The sequence below is a fragment of the Protomyctophum bolini genome (assembly GCF_963924005.1).
Source record: "Protomyctophum bolini genome assembly, chromosome: 22".
Taxonomy (NCBI): domain Eukaryota; kingdom Metazoa; phylum Chordata; class Actinopteri; order Myctophiformes; family Myctophidae; genus Protomyctophum; species Protomyctophum bolini.
This window is the reverse complement of record NC_137883.1, coordinates 12525333-12551084: the sequence shown is the minus strand read 5'-3', so window position 1 is coordinate 12551084 and position 25752 is coordinate 12525333. Positions and strand designations below refer to the sequence as shown.

The window sequence follows — 25752 nt, the reverse complement described above, 5'->3', positions numbered from 1 at the left end:
GTGAAGTGGTAATATAACAGTGGCTGCATGGGAACATCCAGTAATATAACAGTGGCTGCATGGGAACGTCCAGTAATATAACAGTGGCTGCATGGGAACGTCCAGTAATATAACAGTGGCTGCATGGGAACGTCCAGTAATATAACAGTGGCTGCATGGGAACGTCCAGTAATATAACAGTGGCTGCATGGGAACGTCCAGTAATATAACAGTGGCTGCATGGGAACATCCAGTAATATAACAGTGGCTGCATGGGAACATCCAGTAATATAACAGTGGCTGCATGGGAACGCCAGCCTGTTGCACACTCTGAAGGACCTGAACCCCTTCAGGAAGGACAGCCTAGCTCTGTCCCTTCCTGTGCAGCTTCAGTTTTGTCTGGCCAGTCCAGTTTATAAATATAAACATATACACTGTGTGTGTGTGTGTGTGTGTGTGTGTGTGTGTGTGTGTGTGTGTGTGTGTGTGTGTGTGTGTGTGTGTGTGTGTGTGTGTGTGTGTCACAATCAATACTGCAATGAATAAATACTTTCAAGTAAAAGTTTACAAAGTACAAAGGTGGCGTCAAAATGCCAAAAATAGAAAGTACTCTTTACGCTGAATGTCCCATTTTGCAAGTTTCCAAGATATCAAATGATTTGAAAATAGCAGATCTACAAGCTCACAAGGCATCACAAAGCAATGTGTTGTGAGCTTGTAGATCGGCCATTTTCAAATAGCCAAAGTAAATTATATAGAGGGCTGGTTCATAAAGCTTTTATTTACTAGTAGTAATTACTTCAAAGTAACTATAACTTTATTAAGTAAAAAAAATAGCAGAGTAAAAATACAGTATTTATGTATATAAAGTAAGGTAAAGTACTGAAAATTGTATACTCCAGTAAAGTAAAAACAAATCCTCAAAATTGTACTTAAGTAACAGGCAGTAAAGTTACTTTACAACACTGGTTAGTGGTTACAACTTACAGCCCCCTTCTGGCCAAAGAAAATGGCCTCAGACAGACTCCTTACACAACTGGAAACAGATGACCATGAAAAAGAAATGTCCCAAAAACACGAATACCCAGATATTTTATGATCTGAAGGTGACACATGCAGCCTAATTATCGCGCTAAAACCACATTTCACATAAAATATTGCTTCCTGTTCCAAGGGGATGTTGTATTTGGTTGCTGTCGGAACCAAATACTTTTCAGGAAATGGAACATACTTTTCATTGGTTAAATACTGTACTTAAAATCACAATTAACCACTGTCAATACATTAGGGTTATATAGTAGTCGATGTAGGCTACTGCCTTTACAAAATAAATATTTTGACATAACCGGTATAGGTTATATATTTGAGTGAATATGTAGAAGCTGGTTTAGATGATTTTATGGTCAGCAATGCTCACGTCAAATTGACAACAGATTCATAAATGTTGAGCATTGCATTGAAATGAGCATGTGCCCACTTCTTGGTCACATTCAAATTTGTTGAATAAGGGCCGTGTGTGTGTGTGACTCCACTCCCTATAACCGGGACCCTGTACTAAGTTTATAGGCTGCTGAGTGAGCCTATAGACCATTAACTTATTACAGTTATCACATTTGGCTTTCTGATCTGCTTACTAGGCTCTTTAAAGTCAGATGTGCGGGCTGTTCCTTTAGTTTTGCCTATGAGTACAATTCGATTTCTAAACGGCTGAGTGGGCTATCTAATTTAACATTTGTGGAGTTGGTCACCTGACCAAAAGCGGTTAACAAAACTGGTCGACATGTTCTGTTGCCCCAACAGCGGCAGAAACAAGCCCTTTTAACCAGGCTACTTGCACACACTACAACTCGCTTACAATTCGCAAACCTGGCAACACTGCCCTGTGTTCATGCTGTTGTCAGAGGCCCGCCCCCGGCTCACACGTCACTACTCTCACCGTCTCTCCGCTCGCAATCGGCAGCCATCTTGCTTTTTACTTCGATGCGCGAGTGGACATTTAATGCAAATACATTAATTATAGCTCCAGCAAGCAAACACAAACACCTCAACTCCATCTCATTGTGAATAAGAATTCCGAGGGGAAAAATAATTTTTGGAACGCCACTTTCACCCAGTATGAAGCTAAATGTGGAAGCCGTGTGTGTCACACCAAAACTGGTGACCCAGAGATTCCTGTACCGATTCTCGGGCATCTGGCCTGAGGCACTGCCTGCGAGTTGGCTCTGCGGGCGCTTTTTCCAACTCTCACTGATTTATCCAGCTCACACGTCAATCACAGTCACCAGCTCTCAGCCTGCACACACACGCACGTCTGTCTTGCGCACACGCGCACACACACATACACACACACACACACACACACATGCAGGCTATTGCTTTTTATTTATATGGGCGAGTGGCAATTTAATGCAAATAAATTAATTATAGGTCCAGCAAGCAAATCATGATGGTCTGTAGGTCACAATTACATTCCGATTTTAGTTGTTGTGTTTTGTATGACATTTTGGCCAGTAGTTTTATATCTATCTCAGCTTTTGCCTGATAGCACACATGCTAACAGTGCTGACCACAACGTTAGCAGCATTTGATGACAGGTTGCCATAGCAACATACAGTGTGCGCAGACCTAACGTGAGCTTCTGGGACAGAAACTTGCGTTTTCATGACAGCAGCAGCTGCTGCAACCTCTGATAGCTATACTGTGATAAAGATGCTAAAGCAACACAAAAACACATCCACACGCAAACCAAAACAAACCAGGGTTGCCACATATCGTGGATGTGAGAGTGAAACAAGCAACCAGGTCTATAAAAATGTTAATAGGCCAGTTCAAAGTAGGTAAATCAGAAATGGTCCGGAAATTAGTCTTAAAATAATCAATTATAGTGTTGACTGTCAAACTTTGTTGTCTAATGTTGTTTCAGAGCAGTGGAACTCAAATATTTCCATGTCAAGGACTACCAATAGATAAACAAGTCCAAAGTAGCTTATAATGATCAGACTTGGCAACACTGTCTCTAGGTTGAACGTTCTACTTTACAAGCTCACACATATGAAATATGTTTTTTTGAATCTTCAAACTGAGACATATTTTATGATAATACTGTTAGCAGTCATCATACTCCAAGAGCATACAAATGGAACCAAATGGACCCTGATTTTCCCAGAGAGCAAATGGTATCAAATGGGGGTCTGTGGCCTAATGCATTTCAAACTGGGGGTTCTTGGTATTATATTCTCTGCATATCTTATCAACTTGGGGTGAATATTTCACCACAATACTTTACTGAATATTTCACAAGAATATAACACAAGAGTCAAATGTACGGTCAAATGTAATCACAATATAGGCTACAGATGTAAATATTTATGACACAGTAAAATGTCGAAAATTAGTGCTATCCCCCCCCCACACACACACACACACACACACACGACAGGCAAGGCTGTTGTTTGCATCGTTAGCAGGCAGCAGCTACCTTGGCACTGCTCTCTGTGACTGTAGTTGTTTCACCATGTTTGCGTATTTATGAGAAATAAAAAACACTTTCTGTTATTATTAATACTTTATAACCCATCCGTTACTACATATGTGCAGGGCACACTACTGAGAATTTCCTTCTTCCCATATTGCGCTGCAATGTAACTAGGATTCGCCGGCCGAAGGCCGGCGAAATTCTAGTTTGAATACATCCCATTAATCTGTGATCGTCGGGTCGGTGCGGCATGTGAAGTACTGAGCAAGCGCTTCCAGATGGCCTCTTATGTTGTTAAGATCAATATTAAGTCATTGTTTGAAATTATATTGCATAGGTAAAGGTATATAGGTGACACGTATTTCTTTTTGCTTTTTGCAGATGATGTGGTCGTGATGGCACCATCGGTCCATGACCTTCAGCTCTCACTGGACCGGTTTGCAGCCGGTTTGGAATGCCTCGGGATCCCCCAGGAGGAAGTTACTAATGTTGCTCTGGAGAGGAATGTCTGGAGCTCTCTGGTGGAGCTGTTGCCCTCGCACCCGACTACGGTTAAGCGGTTGAAGATGGATGGATGGATGGATAGGTGACAAGTAATGCAGTGTGCGCTTGTAGATTGGCCGTTTTCAATATGCAACAAATAAGTATGTGTTAAACTTACGACGGACTTGATGACATATAGGCCTATATATTCAGGCCTAATAGTGACTAAGTGCCAGACTTCATGTCCACATGATCAGCCTATTGACATACTGTACTTGCTCCTACAGTACCAATTCCCTCCTCACTTCTGTGGACGACTGACCCTTATAAAGATTTATGGTCGATTAAAACACAGAGTCGATATCATAAAACACAGGAGACATAGAGAAGACAGAGTACAATCACCAACAAATGATACTTGGTCAAAATAGGTATTACCCGGCTTACATATTCATAGACCTGAAGTAGAAGTATATGGCAGTGCTTATACATAAGTACAAAATAAAAGTATTACTGTTGTTACAGTTGTTACATATTGTCGCTGTCTGGCAGAAAGCATGCAGATACCACAATTTTTGAGGTTTTTCTTTTTTTCATAAATCAATGCTATTGAACACCCTTCATATCCGTGTGTTAGTAAAAAAAACACATAACATAACCAATTAAAAGTATTAAAGTGCTTCTGACAAAACCAACTCAATTGGACCCTCAAACTGTCTGCAAAAGCAGCTAACTCCACTCCCCTCTCCCCCAGGCCCTCTCATGCAAGTATCTGACAATATATAAAGTCACTATACTGTACCAGCTTTGATGACAGTATATTGCTATATTCCGCCACAGCAGGTTCCCCTTGTCCAAAAGCTCTGAACTAATTCGAGCTAAACCCTCAGAAATGTTCCTTAACCAAACTTTTCTTTTTCTCAAGTTTTCCGGCCACACTACTCTGTGGTTTATCAATTTCACAAATCATCACCAAACACTCTAGTCTAAACCTATAGAATGCAACCCCCGGCAGCCTCACTTCCTGTACTTTTATAGCTTTTCCTGGTACCTCACTTCCTGGAACTATTGCTAACATGCTTTTTCGCCACAGCTCCCCCTATGATCAAACCTTGTCAACATACAATTAATGACCATGGTTTAACTACACAAAACACAATTTGTCTGTTCTGTACACTACATTCCGGGGTTAAATATTCAACCATATTTTACTTACCATACTTTAAAAAGCAAGACTTTTGCACACCTACAGGCGACAGGTGCGTAGGAGAGGGTACGGTGCCCAACAATGAAAAAGGAACAAACACCCGCACACTGTCTTCAAATGCAGTGACCAACTTTTAATAGGGAAACAACAACGTTTCGGCCTATGGGGCCTTCATCGGGCTATCTTTATGTAAAAGATATATAATAAAATAAAACAATATACAAAAAATGAAAATGTACTTAAACACTGCAAAGCTTCCTGAGTTTCTAATGTTAATAAGAAAGGAGACTTTTTTTTCTTTTTTCTTTACTGCGATTCCCAATCACCCTTAGTGAATAGTGATAATGGCACTGCTACATTTGGGATAGACTAGGCATCCTGAGTGTAAGAGGTCAGCTGGGGGGGTGTGAGATTCTGAATAATTCTACTTTAACTGCACTAGCTTTAACTCGGCATGAGTGATCTTGTAGGACTGAGTGGTACGAGTAAAACAAAATTCTTGAAAGGAAAACAATTATCAGAGCCTGGAGAGAGGGATCAATAAATATAATGCAGTCAGGAACTGAATGGCAAACACTCAAAGCTCCTCCATTGAGTACCAGAGCTCGCTATGGAGGCCACGGCCAGACAAATATATATCTTATCTCTGTCCATTAATGTCCTGGATCCATATGACTCCTCCAGCTGCTGCTATCCAATGTAGAACACTCATCATGTCTGCGCAGAATCACGATAAAACATGCTTTCCCAGATGTCTAAGAATCATATAGTACGCTCTTTAAGTCCTTCTCAACAAAAATCATGCGCATGGCGCCTAAGAAGAGAGCTGTCTATAGAAAGAAGAGAGTTTGTCTATAATGTCGCCCGTATCTAATCTTTGTGTCCCTCTGTCTGTCTCCAATCTTGCAAACCACTACATTGCACAAATCAGTGTCAAATGTCCTTATCTTTTGACATGTGAATAATAATAACAAGATATACTGTCCCGCAGTGCTCCATGTTTGGCAATACTGACGTCATCAATATGCGGTCAGAGATTCACAGGGAAATGATTATCCTATTGTTGTTTATTGGTTCACTGAACACTCAACAGCTGGGAAATAAGTCTTCTGCTGTTTAATGGTTACAGTGTAGTGCGTGCATGTGTGGGTTTTTTCACCGTTTCCTTTTTACCCATAATCCACAAAAAAGGATGTGGTCTACATCACAGGTCTGTAACTCTGAGAGAGTACAAAATAATTAACTCTCAGATTTAAATCACTCTTCTACAGCACTGGCATCACAGAAAATCATATCAAATGCAGGTCTGTGGACCTATAATTGAGGATGCTTGACATTATTCATCCATTGGTCAGCCAACACAGGGAAGCTGGCAGAAACTTCACTAAAACACCTGGGACAGCGCTCCACACGTCCCAGACTCTTCTCCCTTCTGGCTCCAAAACTATGAAATGAACTGCAATCAGAACGACAGACTCACTCCAAAAAAACTCATGTCCTTCATATACTCCTTCATCATCTTCACACACACGCACGCAACGCACGCACGCACACATGCACACACGCACACACAAAGGGCCAAATCATTAAGAGCGTCTGCTATATGCCTAAATTGTAAACTGTCAATTAAAAATGAGTGTATGGTGGTTTTGTTCTGTGTGGTTCCAGTCAGGTTAACAGTAAAGCGAAGCGCCTGTGGTTTCCGAGGCTAGGTTAGCAGTGGTCTAATAGCAGTAGGCAGACTGTAGACAAGAGCTTCCTCTCATTGTTGCTGGAGGCTTAATGGTCCAAGGAGACCTCATGATTAATGGACTAATTGATAAACACTCACATTACCTATAGCTGGCCAACATGACTGCACTCCATACCGCACTCCATACACATGCACAATTGTGTGTTGACTATTTATTGAACTCTAATGTGGCATTAGAGCAGTGTGTACTGAAGCTTTAGCAAAGTATGATGATAAATGTCAGTTCAGTCCAAATACCAGAAGTCCACAATAAAAATAAATGTAGTTGAATATGCAAGTGCAGACGGTGTGCGGGTCATTGTGTACTTTTTGTGCATTTTCTTAATATGAGCTGAAATACCGGTATATAAAAATAAATCCCCCCACACTTTTAGAGCATACATTCTATGTTTGTGTATTTTTATATCAAAATCAAAATCTGATTACTTCCGGTCAAAAACAAACAAAACAAAAATACATGCATGCTTACATCAGCATGTATACAGAACCTACTATACCAACCAATTTTAACCAATTCATTACTTTTCTTGTAACCACCTCACTCTGACTTCAATGGTGCGTTACCCTCTTATAAAAAAGCCAATTATACTTGCATGCACCTGTGAATCAATCTTTCACATCATTATAATGCTAGCAGCTAGACAATAGAGAGCATGTTGAATGTAAACAAACATGTACGCATTACAATTGCTCTCATTTGCACTAACATTTGTGTCTGAAAACATTTTAAGCTAGAAATACTGCACTGCCTTGTTTGATTTTTCTTTTGTGGACCAATAATATTGGTCCACAAAAGAAAAATCAAACATATTATGACATATGACATCCAGGTTGGTCATAGTACTCGCCAATTCTCAAAACCAGAGCGCATAGTCAGGTTATAAAGACAGCCATCTGGATGGTGTGGTGTCTGGAGGTTACTTGGAAAGCTCCAGAGCAGTCCAACCCCAGATTGGCTGAGATGTGCACAGCTTTACTTCTGTTTCACTTGGAAATGCATCACTATATGGAATACCATTTCATTTAGTCTTTAAAGAGCATAGCCTTTACTAGCCTATGAAGCTTTACAGAGAAACAATGCTGATCTAGAATTACTTTTGACTTTCATGACAATATTTACAACCACCCCTACGATTAATTATTTCCAGCAGGCAGGTCAGAAAGGAACTTTCCAGGCTCAACATTTTGTGGCACTTTACCACACAATGCCATGAAAACATATGGCACTCAGCCACTCACAGTATAGTGTACCATCTATCTGGCTGTGTTGATATAACAATCAGAACCATAAAATTGCATGTCTGACGGTCTGAGTAAAGGTCCTGTACCTGCGTCAGTAATTCTTTATACTGTAACCTAGGTTCCCCTTTGTCCAAAAGCTCTGAATAGATTCAGAGCTAAACCCTCAGAAATGTTCCTTGACCAAACTTTTCTTCTTCAGAGAAGTTTTCCGGCCACACTACACTGTGGTTCATCAATTTCTGAAGTATTATTTCTTAAAAGAGACTCTATGACAAATCACCTCCAAACGCTCTTTTTGATACCCAAGTTTTTACCTCCGGCCGCCTCACTTCCTGTACTTTTATAGCTCTGTTCCTGATACCATACTTCCTGGAACTATTGCTAAATGCTTTTTCCTCAGCTCCCCGGGCCTCTGTCAAGAGAAAATGAATGACCATGGTTTAACTACACAAAACAAAACGTACACTACCTTTCGGGGTTAAATATCCAACCATATTTTAACCAATATATTACCTTGTTATCACTCAGTATGTTAAATTTTCTTTCAATACGCATACCAGGATAAGAGATACATTTCTACACACATTTAGTGGGCAGTCATGTCACAGTGAAGGTGATGGCTGATTTAAGCACTCACATCTGGCCTGAGTCAAACTAGCTCTGAGTCAGATGTGATGCGGGCTTGACATCTGTATGTTGTGCAACAATCCAAGTGTCTTATTTGTTTCCATGAAGCTATAAATGCTATTCAGTATAGCCAAGCGGTGTGTTGGCACTTTGAGCTAATAACCTAGCTGTCACCTGTGCCTACCTTTGACTCTCACTGGCAGATTCAGATTCAGAATTTACTTTATTGTCACTAGATTCACTGGTTAGGTACTATACAGTACATACATGTGGAAAAACTTACAATGCAATACAAAAAAGGATAGGCCTACAAGATTAAAAAAAACTACCTAAAACACTCAAACAATTAAAAACAGGGAAGTTGAAAGTGCATACTGCAAAGTACAGAGGGTTATTATCACTTTTTACTGTTATTTACAGTCTGATGGCCTGTGGGAAAAACACACTATTCCTCAGCCTGCATTTTACTGACATACAATAAATTAAAAACTGAAACATTGTGACCTATTTCTCATCTCCCCCCACTTTTCCCCCAACACGGTCGAGGCAGATGGCCGCCAACCCTAGAGTCGGGTTCTGCCTGACGTTTCTTCCTAAAGGGGAGTTTTTCGTTACCACTGTCGCAATATTGCTTGCTCTGGGTGGATCTTTGTTGGTTTTCTACTTTATGTAAAGTGTCTTGAGACAAATTGTTGTGATTTGACACTTAACTAAAATGTAATTGAATTGAATTGAATCTGTAGTTTCTAGCTGTATAGCCTCGGAAACCACAGGCGTTTTGTATAACAATATAGCTGGAACAGCCTGGAAGCACCACTGCTGTCTCAGACGAGGGCTGTGGACGTTTCAGAAATCTGTCAACGAGTGACATCATCGGTTGGTGCAAGAACAATGACTTCTATTTCAGCATTCTAACTTTCCAGGAAGAGAAAGACTGTATTTTATATTAGCCTCGGATCACCATTGATTATGCCATTGGTAGGCATGTTTCTGATATGTCTATAGTCCACCAATGACAGCAGAAACAGTGTATAGACAGAAATTATATTCAGCATCAGTGAGAACTATTCATTCTACGATTCTATTTAATCTTCTTCGTGCAAACTTTACTGCTGTGTCAAGGAAGAGATGCATTACATTTACTTGTTGTACTGAACAATAATGCTGAGTGACCCAGTCTTTGGACAGGAATTACTGCACCAGAAGCCTTTAAAATTATAGTCTCTACACCTGCAAAATGGACAGTTTTTTGATGTAGTACAAAACGAGCTACGTATTTGTCAAAATATAATGTGGTGATACGGAGCAATGGATTTTATTTAAAGTGTCCAACCTTGTGACACTGGGTGGTCTGTCCTTTACACCAAGGAGCCAATACATCGGACAAAATGTCAGTCTGGTGACATTTATGACAACACAATTCAAACGGAAAGTGAATTCTACAGCAAATTACTTTTGTTCTCTAACTTGTACTTGTAAACAAATAAAAAGTGAAACTCAAAAGCATTCCACTTTGCTGTTACAAAGTGAAGTTAACTAAAAGCCACGGCAGCAGAAAAAGTGGTAGATATAAAAAACCCTATTTCTGTTTGTGTGGTCTTCCACAGTTTGGCAGGCTGGCCCGCTTCTAGACTAAACTGTGTAGTGGACGGAAAGTAACTACAAAAGTACATTAGAGGTAGGCTACTTTTACTTTACTGAAGTATATCCAAATTTCAATTATTTTACTTCTACTCCACTATATGTCAAGAGGCAAATATTGTAGACTGTATACTCCAATACAATTATTTGAAAACTTTAGTTTCTAGTTACTTTGTAGCTGACCTGTTCTGACATTCCATATGTTGATACTTTCCCACCCGTCCTTCCTGTTCTGACATTCCATATGATGATCTAATCTCATCAAACCCTGTACACTCAAGACACATCCGGCGGTGATATCGTGCGAAAAACTGTCCTAATATGGAGCGTCGGCCATTGCGTTATGACGTAGGCTGTACCAATCAAATAACCAATAAATAGTAGCGTGTAGATAGATGATAGATCTCAACCCTCAACCAATAAAAGTGTTTGGGGGCGCGAAACCTTGCTCAAATAGAGACACTGTGAGCGAATATAGGAGGGGTGGTGACGTTATTGCACGCTCGCTGTACGTCAGAACAGTCTTGAAAAACATGTATTCTAGTGAGATTTCATTGTTCGCTCGCTCGTATCGATGGCAGTGTATAGATAGCAGTGTATAGATGAGGTGTGGTGAGTACTTTTACTTTTGGTACTGTAAGGCCCAAACCACACCATGGCTGCAACTCCTTGCAACTACTCGCAAATCTTTGCAACAAAACAAACCACACCAATGCAACTGCCATTGGGAATAATGGTAGCATGTATAGTTGCATGTTGACCCTCTGGTGTGGTTAGGGCTTTAGAGCAGTGATACTCAACCTCAGGCCCGCGGGCCACATCAGGCCCGCGGGACCATTATGACTGGCCCACCAATGAAAATCAAAAAAAAAAGAAGAAAAAAAAATCTTGCGGAAATTGGAAATTGCGGAAATTGCAATTGCAGAAATGGTGGAAATGGAAATTGCGGAAATTGCAGAAATTGCAAAATCAAGCGCATGGTGTTGCTGATGGAAAGGGGCAAACGTGTTTTAACTGTTACCATTCACGAAGGCTGGTAGTACTTGTGTTTGACTGACTGTTTATGTTTCATTGTATTTATTATATATATTAATATTGTATTATTATTTATTATTGTATGCTGAAAACCTCAGTTTTCTTTCTTCTCAAGCCATCGGCAATCAGTAGAGCCAGAAGTATAGGACTTTGACACTACAGGTACTTTAAGTAGATTTTGATGCCCAATGCTTTTGTACTTTCACTCGAGTACATTTTGAACACCAGACCTTTACTATACACAGTACTTCTATATTGTGGTATTGATACTTTTACTCCAGTAATGTGAGTATACTCCTTCCACCACTTGCATGCTGTGCCGCTACTAGACTAAACTGTGCCACGGCTGGAAATTATGCCCAGAAAATGTTTTAAGTCCTTTTTTTCCCCTGTGGAGTTGCATGCAAGAGGCCGGCTGTGCCTAGGAATACTGCCACCACAAAGACCACAGGCCAGGAGGGGATCCGTCCGCTTCAGATTTGTAGCCCAGACTCATGGGGTGTGTGTTGTTGCCTTAAAATGGATGGAGAAGGTGAAATTAAAGGCAGAGTTTTCTCATAATTGCACGTGTGTGCGTGCCCACTGCCCACCACCACTCTGACCCCAGCCCTTGCACTCTAATGAGGGGTTGAGAACCAGAAGAACAAGGCCAATTCAAGCACAGCGATAACTGCACCGATGCCAAATGGATCTGTAATGTGCTCATAATAGTCTAAAGCGCAACGGTTCTCAAACTTTTTCATGCATGTCACGAACCCTCATTTTAAAATATGTTGTGCCAGGTACCCCCACCCCATTCAAGATTAACATATTAACATGTTTCAAAGATATTCCACATTTCCAGAAAGAAAAAAAAATCAATGGCCTGGTGCATATCAAACTAGGGATCTTTCCATTTTAAAAAGGTTGAGAATCACTGATCTATGAGCGGAGCTACAGTAAGACACGAGTCCTCAATGCTGCAGGGACCACCGGGGGTCCTTGAAGGGGTTCCAGGGTCCACAGCAAAATGTTTAAACACACTTTAGAACTTTTTGTGTCTATTTGAAAATGATGACAAATCTTCTCTTATGGTCTCTTTCACAAAACCTTTTTTCTTTTCCAAATGGGGGCTCTGTGGCCAAATAACATCAATTTGGGGGTCCGCGACAAAGAAAATGTTTGAGAGCCGCCAGTACGTGACTGGGAAATCTGCCCCTGAGAGAATGATTTAGCAGCTGTGTGGTAGCAGCAACTGCATGGGATGGGAGTCTTCACTGCACTGTCCTTTCAAATAAGAGGTTGCAGCTTTTAGACGTTTTGCTTTGAAAATAATACACGATGGCAGTAGAAAGGGAGCCTCAGCTGTATACGGTACCACAGACTCAAACGTCAGCTATGGTGAACTCTAATTACTTGTCTCACTGACAAAGATGACAGGAAAATTCAAGCTCACCGAAAACCAAAGTGGTGGTCGCCTATGAAATAACATTTTGGTGAGAGGGTGGTGGTCCTGCAAAGATTGGAGCCCCCCCCCTCCCGGCCCTCCACCCATAATGTTCTAAAGTAGTCTATGAATACACATAGACATGGGCACATTCTAACCGCACATTATGGGTTGGTTCTTGTTGATGGCTTCATATCTGGCCTGAAGTTCCTGTGAATGCAGTCTCCTGGATTCACATTACTGCAGTTTGCGAAATCTTTCCAAACCCTGTTCTCTTGGTCAAGTAATTTAACATTTTTTTTTTTTATGCAAATCCATTCCTTTTCAGTGCTCCCCAGATTTCTGGAACCCCAGTACAGTGGTTCAAAAGGTTGGGTCCCCCAGGCGCCCTTGGCACTTCCAGAGGGTAAATAATTGTTTCCATTTGTACGTTCTCAGAGTTATGGGGGTCCGTCGGATAGATTTTTAGATAAATTTGGGGGTCCTTGAAATGTAAAAGTTTGAGAAAGACAGCCCTAGTATTGTAGGTACGGTAGGTATCAGTTTTTCCCCCCTTGAAATTATCCCATTATTGGCACAGTGTGTCATACAGGAAATGACTGGGGATTGTAACTGTGTAACAATGCAAATGGATTCCTGCCAGACCACGGACTTTTATTCAACCGCAGATGAAATTCCCCACAGTTAATAACCAGAGACACAGAGTGGAGCAGCTCTACCATCAAGTGATTTTGTCTGGGTCACTGTACATGCTTTCTTGGGGGGAAATTCTGGGCAATAAAAAGTGTGGAACTGTATACACAGTAAAAGTTTGGGTCAATTGTTACAATACAGTTTTTGATTGGAAGTACATCATTTGCTGTCGTGTTATTGAATTTAGGCACGATGTGATGTCTGCATACTTGCATATTGGTCATAATTCGCTAGCATCAATCAAGGTGGCAAGAAGGTTTAGGGCCCTATTTAGACTGCAGTCACATCCAGTCAAATCTGATTCAAATCTATTTTTCAATTTTATTTCTCAAATCTGATCTTTTGGCCCGACCATTGCATTTGCAAGTGACCAGATAGGATCTGTCATAGATCTGTGTGTTCAGACTGTCAGCAAAGTCCAGCCTGAATCAGATCTGTGCCACATACAGATTGGAATCTGATTTGTTTCTGAACATAAACAAGTCATGTACTGTACCTATACAAGTCACATGGAATCTGATTTAGATCAGGTTGTTGCATTCAGAGTCAGAGACAGATCTCCTCAAATCATCAGATTTGAACCACCTCTGAATGTGATCAGATTCCATGTGACCACAGCTATTCAGGCTAGATTTGGCTGCCAGTGTACATGTAAATGGGACCTAGTCCTAGTGAGTTGAGTCTGAAGAGTTGAGTCTCTGCGTGTTCTGACTGCAATGAGGAAATTGCAGCCCCATTTGCAGCTTGCATGCAGTTCCACATTTCAGGAGATTGCAACTGTGTGCCATTCTTTACAGTCATTGTCATGTTTTTTTTAAAGATTCAGTTTGTTTGTCACAGATGCACTGTTCCGGTACATGTGAAACTCTTAAGATGGACCCTTATGGGTCCATTTGTACACTCTCAGAGCTAAGGGGGTCCTTGCAAATAAAACATTTGAGAACCACTAGTACTAGTAGTTGCACTCCTAATATGCCATAGTGTCATAGTAAATGTCATACACGTTCTGAATAAAACCAGGAAACTTGTCATGGGTCTTATGATCAATTATAATTGCCACGGACACATTTTGTCTGTGTACGGACATATTGATGACCCCTGGTTTGATCTGCTGCAGGGGCTTTTAAATAAATAAGAGATCCTACAATTTAGGCATTATAGCATGGACGCTCTTAATCCAGAGCAGGTGATATTTTAAAGATATGCTACCGTATCTGCCAGAACCGTGAGTGCTCGCGTTCTCTTTTTCCCCTCCAAGTGAATTCAGCTCTTGTCTAGCACCAGCGAGCGATGGGTGAGGTGACGTCACATGCAGATGGGTGAGGTCACATGCAGATGGGTGAGGTCACATGCAGATGGTGAGGTCACATGCAGATGGGTGAGGTGACGTCACATGCAGATGGGTGACGTCACATGCAGATGGGTGAGGTCACATGCAGATGGGTGAGGTCACATGCAGATGGGTGAGGTCACATGCAGATGGTGAGGTCACATGCAGATGGGTGAGGTGACGTCACATGCAGATGGGTGACGTCACATGCAGATGGGTGAGGTCACATGCAGATGGGTGAGGTCACATGCAGATGGTGAGGTCACATGCAGATGGGTGAGGTCACATGCAGATGGGTGAGGTCACATGCAGATGGGTGAGGTCACATGCAGATGGGTGAGGTCACATGCAGATGGTGAGGTCACATGCAGATGGGTGAGGTCACAGATGGGGCGAGGTCTTCTTCACCATTGCTGCATCACTTCCATTTCTTCTCACTTCCAGCCCTTCCCATCCTTCCTGGATGAGGTCGCGCCGTCCGCCTCATCACAGGATCAGAGCACAGGATGGGGAGAGAGGTGCCACACACATACTGTAGGCCTACTGTATACAGGATGGGGAGCTAGAGGTCCAACTCATAGGCCTACTACGGTATACTGTGGTTCTTTTCAAACCTTCTCATGTCAACTTGTCAAGCATCCCCCAAATTAATCTCGCAAATGAGATGCTATTACTTCTTAGGGGAGACGTTCCGAATCCTAAATAATTTCAAACCAATATGGGCTATATGCATTTGGCAGCTGAAAAAGAATAATAAAGATTTTCTGAAAATAGTCGAGCTTGTAGATTTGCTATTTGCTAAAGTGGTTAAAGTATAATTACTCTGGGAGCCACGAAAAATTGGAAAACCCTCATGTTTCTGTATCTCCTTCCTGATGTCCACAGTGGCAAAACGAGAAAATCACTTGAAATATCATCTTATAATTGTTATGGAGACAAATACTTTAGTACCCTGACCTATTATTAACTCATTTTGCAGCTGGGGACCCCCCACCCCCTCTTTCACAGGAGTCACCCATATTGATATCTGTTGATGTCATTGTTCATTCTGCCTAGTTGGGACAGGACAATCAGTGGAGTGGCATCCATCTGGCACAGCAAATCTCACCATTGCATTCAGAGTTACGTAATAGACCAGGAGGACCACCATCGTGAAAATCAATGAAAGCAGCTGGAGCAGTGCAGGCTGTGGGTTTCAGTTCAGGCAGTCAGGCTATTATTTAAATGGCAAACCTGTGTTTATGGTTTAATGTTTAGGCCAAAGTCTACAGAGCCTGGCGTTTTTCATACCCTATACTGTAGGCTACTATTCCTATATAGCCGAGATCTTAATAGCCTAGCAGCCTATATACTTTCCTAATTCCACCCCATGCACGCGGACGGTATAGGCTATAGCCATAATATACTAATACTTAAATTAAAGTAATAAACTTGTTAATATAAATTGTAGAAATATTAGACCTTAATTGTCGAATGTTTGAGCATGTTCTATAATCATGTATAGCCTATAGGCTACTTTATCCAAATATTAAATATTTTAACATTTTGGACAAAATATGCAATTTTACATCGAGGTCACGAACTTATAGTGCCCACTACCCTTTCCATTTTCATATGTAGGCCTAGGCTAATGTTTCAATAGGCTTGCGGGTCGCGACGGTGGTTTGCCAGTTTTGTATTGAGTTAAATGTAGGCCTATACTGTAATTCTGCAAACTGTTGATAATTAAATACTTCAATCAATAAAAAATAAAATAAAAGTTGGAAGACTTTCTCAAAGATGGAAAACCTGTCACCTAATTAATTAGAGTAGGGCTCTGCATTTGAGTGAAAGCCTATATTCATTCAATATCAAGTCTACGATTCCTATCACAAGAGTAGCCTAACAAAAATAACTGGAATACTTAGCGAACCGAGGCTATAGCCTACACTACACGAGGGAAGATATGTCATATTAAAACCATGCATGAATTGAAACTTCATAAACGGATCCATTCCATCCTGACTTCTCCTCGAGATGGGGAGGGAGTGACTTGAAGAGAAAACGTCGATATACTGCGGGGCAACATGAGACTGCTACAAAATGAACTAGCCTATACACCGCACCGATGATCCCGTTGAATGTAATACTAACTAGTTTAGTAGGCTAAGAGTCAGAATGCAGACTTTGCACGAATTGGATATCACAATGAAGTGGGACTAAATCGCCAGCATCTCGGTAAGTTTATCCTGATTTGAGAAATTTCTATAGGCTAATGACTTTCCGGGAATCAGTCCTGAATCTTTGCCCATATATTAAGCCTACAAACAGCGGATTGCTATAGCTGTTTTAAATAAGAAAGTATATGTTCAACTTGAAAGTGATTGAGAAAACTCGCAATTGAGAAAACTCAAGCGGTTTTATTATTTCAACTTGCAATCATATTCATATCATAATGTGGAGATGCGAAAAACAAATCAGCATCCAGACCACTGAGATCAGTAGTATACAATATTTCATCACGATCATAGGCCTATAAAACCGGTTTCATGTTGATCTGCGAATAAGTGATTAATTGAAAATAATTTATTTTGAAAATAGCCTTTGAAATTCTAACTTAATTCATAAGGCTCGAGTTTAGCCTTAGGCCATTATAGTAAACATTTACTATTACTATTAATATCAACTCGAGCCCTTATTTTAAAATCACTATCAAAAGATGACAGGATAATCATATCAAAAACCCTGTCATACTCATAGCATACTTTAATACATTTTATGAACTGTCCTTTTAGACCGCGGAACTGCTTACTCTGCTCCACTCTGACATCTAGTGGCAGTCCTCGGGACTTCAGCCTCCAAGATGATCAACGCACAGATATACCTCCACTACAACTACACAGGGAAGCTGGAGCACCGGCCCAGCAGTGGTAAAACCAGTGGCACCGTGGATGCTAAAACCATTGTGTTCCTTGTCATATGCAGCTTTATCGCCTTGGAGAACCTCTTCGTGTTGATAGCCATATGGAGAAACCAACGCTTCCACAACCGCATGTACTATTTCATTGGCAATTTGGCCCTCTGCGACCTGCTATCTGGAGTGGCGTACCTGGTCAACTTGCTGCTATCAGGGGACAAGACCCTCCAGCTGTCCCCTGCTCTCTGGTTTGTCAGAGAGGGCAGCATGTTTGTTGCACTGGGGGCGTCTATTTTCAGTCTACTGGCTATCGCCATAGAGAGACACCTGACGATGATCAAAATGAGGCCTTACGATGCCAACAAGAACTACAGGGTGTTTCTTCTGATAGGTACATGCTGGCTGATAGCCATATCCTTAGGGGCTTTGCCCATCCTGGGCTGGAACTGCCTGGGCAACCTCCCCGACTGCTCCACGGTGCTCCCGCTCTACTCCAAGAAGTACGTGGCCTTCTGCATCACCATCTTCATGGTGCTGCTGCTGGCCATCTCCGTGCTCTACGCCCGCATCTACGTCCTGGTGAAGTCCAGCAGCCGCAAGGTGAGCAAGCACAGCAACTCGGAGCACGCCATGTCACTGCTGCGCACCGTCATCATCGTGGTGGGCGTCTTCATCGCGTGCTGGACGCCCATCTTCGTGCTGCTGCTGGTGGACGTGGCGTGCCAGCCGCACCAGCGCCTGCGCTGCTCCGTCCTCTACAAGGCCGACTGGTTCATCGCCCTAGCCGTGGTCAACTCGGCCATGAACCCGGTCATTTACACGCTGGCCAGCCGGGAGATGAGACGGGGCTTCCTGGGCCTGGTCTGCGGCTGCGTCTTCAAGGGGAAGGCCTCCATCACCGGCAGCGGGGCTAAGCCCTCTCTGGAGCCCAGCCGCAGCAGGAGCAAGTCCTGGAGCAGCCAGAACCACCCGCACCAGAACCAGCCCAGCGGCATGCCGGCTGAGCTGGAGAAGGAGGACCAAACGGACCCGAGCCAGGGTCAGGTCACCGCGGTGGCGGGAATGAACACGGGCTCTGCTCGAGGTGACATTTAGAGACGCGGACGGATGGCGATGGGACATGTGAGCAAGCAAGCAATGAAGGTGATTATGTTCCTACAGTATGTAGTAGAGCCCATAGGCCCGAATAGGATGCTCTGGCAATTCTGGCAGATGCCAGAAGGGCACGGGCAGTTTACGGGACCGTGGCTGAGCCTAAACAAAAATAAAAAAGAATAAAAAAAAGACAGTGGTGTCTTTGGGCCATCGTTGGGCCGGTGAAGACCAATTGTCTGTGCCAGTCCATGCCCGGTAGAGTCCGACTGATATGCCCGATTTTGGATAGTCCGAGACCACCCGGTCCAATACCAATGTTTTCATCCATATTTTGTTAATAAAATAAAAATAAAAAGTGCTAAATTGGGGGCACAGTCGGTAGTGCTCACAGATAGAAGGTCCTGGGTTCGATTCCCGCTGGGGACGTGGGCGTGTTCTCTCCTCCGCATCATCAGTGCCCATACCCGATGCAGGGTTGGCGAAAGGGCCATTCTGGTGGAGTTTGCATGTTCTCCCCGTGTCCCCTAGGGTTGGTACCCTCACAAAAAAAACATGCAGTAATCCTGGTCTCTAAACTACCTCCCAGTGGCCAGCAAGGGCGCCTGATGGAGGAGAAAGGAACTGGTTGGAATAACGTGTTCCTTCCACGGGCTACATCCGGCCAACTCCCCCCTGCCAGGTGAAAAGAAGCAGCTTGGACTCTTCATGCATAGAAGTAAGTATGTCCGCTGCCCCCCCAGGTTGGCAGAGGAAGTGTAGCGCCCAGGATTACATTAGATAATTGACACTGGCTGAAAAAATGGGTTTGCAAAATCATGGGATAAAAATTTACAAAGAAAAGTGCTAAATTAATTATATTCAATTTGAAAAACTTAGATTTGATTAAACTACAAGCTCACAACATTTTTGCATATAATGCTATGCATAGAATAAAGACGTCCGGTTCAAACTAGTGGTTAAAATGTGGACGCATGATAAGCTGCATAATTGCTGATACAGATGTCGTCAAAAAGTCAAATAATAATGTTCATTGCATCGGTCCGACAGATATATCGGTCCAATGTCATATTACATGATGTAGCCTACTATCGGCCCAACAGATATATCGGTCCTATGTCATGTGACATGATGTACTATCGGTCCAACAAATATATCGGTCCTATACATCAAGTACAGTACTTAAGCAAATGTACTTAGTCCTACTTTCCACCACTGCCGGAAGATGGTCACATTTGGACCGTTTCTGTAAGCGGTTTCATCACACCGTCAGAGCTGGTATGTGGTCTTCACATCTGCTATACAATTACAATAATGGTGGTTCTCAGATGTTTCTCCATTTCACGGACCACTCTGAGAGTGTACAAATGGAACCAAATGGATTCATTTCATTTGTACACTCCTGCTACAGACCTGGGAAGGGACTGTAAAGAACCCAGAGGGTCCCTGGACCTCACTTTGAGGTAAATAAATATATATATATATATATATATATATATATATATATATATATATATACACACTGTATACATGTGTGTATATATATGTATAATATCGAGAACCATTAAGGAATCGGGCCAGAATCGGATCCCAAGTTCCTAACCCTATTCACACCAGGTCTCATATACTGTATTTGTCTGGGATAAAGATGTCATCTACTGTATCAACCGTTTTGTGCCAGACAAAATAGCAGTCCCTGTGACATATAGCAGAAAGGACATATTAAAATGTATTGGTATAGCACTATGGTTTTAGAATGGAGAAACTGTAGTAAATAATGCATGATGATGGAATGTGTAAATTGTACATTGATGAAGTGTAATGGAAAAACAAGCTATTTATTATTATACCGTTGGTATTGTTGATATATGTATTTACTGAAAAACTGTTTAGGAAACAATCTGCATGAAACACAATGTAAATAACACAAAACGTATATGTGATGCTACCCAGATCAGTACATATTTCACTTTTAACAATCATATTTTAACCAAAATGTATAGTGTGTAAATGTTAAGAGCGCTCCATCTGCTGGTAAACAATGGTATAGCATCACCTCAGTGTTTCCCCTCCTTTCCGCCATTTGTTCAAGACAATTTTTTTTATCGACCTCTTTGAACTGAAGATAAGTTGTTAATATTAATATTATTAATAACAATCTTGAAAACAAAATTATTTAGAGGCATGTCAATTCAATTATTGTATAGCCTAATCTATTGGCAAATTGTCCATGTTGACTTAAGAACAGGACAGAATATGCGCATGCATAAAGTGAATGGCAGATCGAGTGGCAAAGTGAGTGACAAAGGGAATTTAATGTTGATTCAAGTAAGTTAATGCAATCAAATATGACTTTTCTGTTTGGATGCATGTGCTGTCAAGGCCAGAAAGTAGTTTTTTGACACTCAGTAGGCATTTCCGCATAACCTCCTGGTATGATGATGATGTCATGCGCATACCCTCTATATGAGCTAATATTACAGGTGTAGTGCTCAAAGGGTTGTTAAAAAATAAAAGTTATATCCAATAATGACATTTCAGGGCCTGATATGGATAATCAGTTAGATTTTAGCCTTGCCCCATATTCTTTATTAATATTAAGACAAATCATACAGAGCTACCTTAAAGGAGTACCCCAACACACCCCGAGCCTTGAATTCATTGTGCGTGTTGTTGTTTTTTGTCGTATTCCTGAGCCAATAAATGTATGACCAGCGGTCAGAGTCTCAATTGAGTCTCCTCTTTCCCACCCACCCCGTCATCAAATGATTGGCTAAGGATTCTGCTCATTAGTCCGACCCCAAACCCTAACCCTAGGTGAGTCTTACAGCCTGGGCACAATTTAGATTCCATGTGCGGACGGAAAACGCTGTGTTTTGCGTCATTTCTGTTTTTTTAGACAGCTGGTGGATGGAAAAGAAGCTCCACCCACGCGGCAGGTTGCCGCTGGGGCAAGCTTTTCCGGGAATCTGGCCGACGCGGCAACCTGCCGCGTGGGTGGAGCTTCTTTTCCATCCACCAGCATGGAATCCAAGATGTGCCCATACCCTTAACCCCATACCCTTAACCGGCCACGTCGGAGTCGGACGGTAACAAGAATACTCGGCACATTTACCCTTTTTGCCGACTTATCAAGATAAGTCGGCAAAACGTGTAGAAAACTCGCCAGACTCTTAAGAAGAATCGCCGCGCGACGACTCTTCTTCAGATTCTGGCGAGTTTTCTACACGTTTCGGGGCACTATTATTAGTTGCTTTGGAATGTACCTGCCATGAAAATTAAGGTCATAATAACTTCTCACATGCTAATATGTCATTAGCAGTAGCCATCATCATCATCGCTATTCAGATGTAATTCAGTCAGGAAGTAGAGTAGGTCTATTAGAACTGTGATTGATCATTTGCATTTTCTGAACTTTACAACAACAACATGAACTCTGTGTGGTATGTTGGATCACTCGACTTAGCATACCAAGTGATGATCAATTGCATTCGAGGCTGGGCGAAGTGTGCATCTCGTTAGTTAGCCTATTCTGTACTGTTGTAGTAGGCTAGCTATTCATTGAGAAATGCGAGGCACTGTGCTTTATAATTTGTTAATATCCAAAACTATACAAAAATCAGGACAAGGACAAAGAGCAAAGAGCAAAGATTGCTCTTTTGCAATGTGAAAGAAATGCCACCGAATTCTTAATTATTTTCCTTCTCTATATGGGCACACTTGTGAAAGCTGAATGCTTTTGCATGCTTTTATTGATCTGCTGTCTGTCAGCGTGCATGATCATCATGCAGTAGCTAGATGCACGCTCCAGTGGCGAGATTTCTTCCCCTTTCGGCGACTCTTCGTCACTTTCGGATCGAGTTCTCAGACAGAACTCGAACCGGAAAGTGACGAAGAGTCGCCGAAAGGGGAAGAAATCTCGCCAAAGAGTCGGCGGGCCGAGTTCTCCAGTATTCAGTCGGACTAACGGGATGTCGGACTAATGCGCAGCCGCAGTCCCCGTGAATTCAAGGCTTCATGGTGTGTAATTGATAGAAAATAAGTACTTTTTTGGGTGCAAGTTACTCCTTTAAGCAAAGAGTAGCACGCATTCACAGTGCACACAGTCACGGTTCAGTCACACAGAGATCAGTAGAACTATAAACTCATGCACTCAAAGGATTACATTTGTAAACATTGTTTGGACTTGTTTCTTTGTTTCTTTATTAATTTTTCTCGACCTGTCCCAAAATAGTGTTGTTTTTGTGAGATTCTATCTGACAAAGATTCATATTTAGAATTTGGAAAATGATACATTTATAATATAAGAGAGAGAGAGAGAGAGAGAGAGAGAGAGAGAGAGAGAGAGAGAGAGAGCGAGTGTGTGTCGAGCAGCAACACACAGCAGGGCAAACACAACCTCTACAGTCTACAGTGAACAGACATGCCCCATTAACCAAAAATAGAAAAAATAGAAAAAACAGCAGATTCACAAGCTTGTGATCTTGTATATCTGCTATTTCCACTACTTTTGAAATAGGGCTTAAGTGGTTAAGGATCAGCTATTGCACTTTGAAGAGAGAGAGAGAGAGAGAGAGAGAGAGAAATAAATAAAAACACCATTGGTACAAAGAAAAGGCACATTTTCATCAACAGAAATCTGGAAAAAGCCACGTTCTCATTTGCGTCTCAACATGTTTGGTTGTGTACGTCATTTCAAGATGCCATACACAGCTGATAATCATGTGATAATCAAGTTCAAGTATGAAGTTGGTCTTGCTTGGTTGGTTATGTTTAATTTATAACATTGCACATTTTCTAAGTTGATTCTTGGAATTTAGTCTTTGAAAATAAGTTATTTAAGTATTTCAAACAGCTCCGTTTTGTGTTCAACACCTTCAACCACTTACACCCCAGCATCTATATTGTGGGGATGTCTTTCACAGAAGATCGTCTATTTTCTGTGAACGTTTTCCCCACAATAACCCAAAGCAGAAACTATACACTATCTCTGAGGGACTCCGGTTACCCATGATATGGGCTTTAAGTGGTTAACACATTTATCCTTCTCCCAGGACACTAGATTGGATGGATTCTCATTGGAAAGAGCAAATAAACAAAGTAACATTTTATATCGAAGAACTCAAAACGTATTGATTATTATTTTTTACCCATTTCTCTTCCCCTTGCTCTTAAAATGTGAAGGTGAGACTTCTCAGATCAGACCTGAGAAGCAAAATGGGAGGAATGAAGGAGATTCCTAGTCCGATTTTAATAAGACTGGATCTGGTAGATATTAGTTTATAATCTTCCCAATACCAGTGGTGAAAGAGTACTAGAATATCCTAGCAATTACGATTTATTTTACTTGACGTAAATATTACTCAAGTACAAATAAAATGTGTAACACCGTGTTACACCCGGTAAACGTTAAAGTACAAATTAGGCATTCCGAGCTTAATGTTTAATATCAACCAATCCCCTCTCTCCGTTCAGCAACGTTCTCCAAAGCGGTGAGAGCATATTTTCTTTAAAATAATGTTTTCTTTTGGAGTTACCGGCGTGTGCTAAAAAGAGCAGATCTACAAGCTCATAGAGCAGTGGTTCCCAACCTTATCTTAATCAGGGCTCACTTGAAAATCTCTAGTTTATTTTCATGATCAATCAATCGATTGTGTTCCAGCTTGCATCAATAGATCTAAAATGGTATACTTTAAGTTCACATTTGTATCACAATAAAATCCCACCTTTTAAGATTGTAAAGGAATGAATACAATATTTTCTATATAAATAATATATTATCAATACAGTCTTAGTGTTTTGTCAATTATATGGGGCCCGCTTGCAATATCCTCATGGCACTCCAGCAGAATCCGCCCCACAGGTTGGGAACCACTATCATAGAGCTTGTGTATGAATGAAGAGGAAAGACATTCATAACAAACATAGCTGTAGACCGATCTGTCATTCTTGCCCTTCCAAAAGCAGTTGAAATTAATTCTTAAATAAAAAATATATACTCAAGTGAAAGGGTAATTATTAATTATTATACTGGTAATTAGTTACTTTCCACACCGGTCTGTAATGCTCTGTAATACGCAACCCTCCAAAAGAGTTATACTCCCCTCTTGCAGCAAAATACAGGTACATTATATTACATTACATTTGCATCTGTCTTGCCAAACTCAATGAACACATTGTGATGTTGGTTCAGTAGTACTCGTCCACGGGAATCAAATACATCAAAAGCAACACTCCATGCATTTGGTATCTGTCAGAATACTAATAATATTAAGCGTGAGAGGGGGAAAATAAGTTACTTTTCTTGTTTGCCATTTCTATAGCCCATTTAAATGAATTCCAAAGACAGCCTGTGTAACCTAAGCAAGTGTTTTAAATAACTTCGGCGGATTGCAAATTAATTTTAATATTTGAATAGCAAAATTAATTCCTAGCAGTCAACCTACTGTAAATCAGGAAAAAACCCATACACCAGTTATTCCCCCTTGCATTAAAGTTGTACCTAATGCTTTAAACAATAATCCAAACAACTTTACTCTTTACTGTTGTTAATTGATAAAACATGATAAATATAGTGAGCGTAACTGCAGGGCTAAACAAGAGAATATACATTTCTGTGATGACATCAGATGCCAATAGTCCTACAGTACCATAAGATACCCACACACGAGAAAAAAATAACCATTTATAATCAAGATTTTTACATTGTCAAGTGAAAGTGATCTAATATTGAACTTTTCTAAATTGAGGTTGCACTAGGTGAACTCAAGACAGAACCAGTTTAATTCATTCCTGTGTATAGTGTGCAAATAAAATATTACTGATCAACACATTGGTGAATTGCCGTGATACAACTGATACAGACGCGTCAAT

At 41.3% G+C, this 25752-nt stretch overlaps 1 protein-coding gene across 2 annotated transcripts; it reads left to right on the top strand.

The window, feature by feature from the left end:
* Positions 1-16865: 16865 nt before the first annotated feature.
* s1pr3b (sphingosine-1-phosphate receptor 3b) lies at positions 16866-20934 on the top strand. 2 transcript variants are annotated; one of them, XM_080756234.1, is made up of 2 exons: positions 16866-17108; positions 17856-20934. In XM_080756234.1, the coding sequence occupies exon 2, from the start codon at positions 17923-17925 to the stop codon at positions 18880-18882; it is 960 nt and encodes a 319-aa protein (XP_080612360.1). In that variant the 5' UTR covers positions 16866-17108; positions 17856-17922; the 3' UTR covers positions 18883-20934. The 2 variants fall into 2 exon arrangements, with proteins under 2 accessions (XP_080612360.1, XP_080612359.1); XM_080756233.1 differs by having other exon boundaries at positions 16867-17108; positions 17666-20934.
* Positions 20935-25752: the final 4818 nt, after the last annotated feature.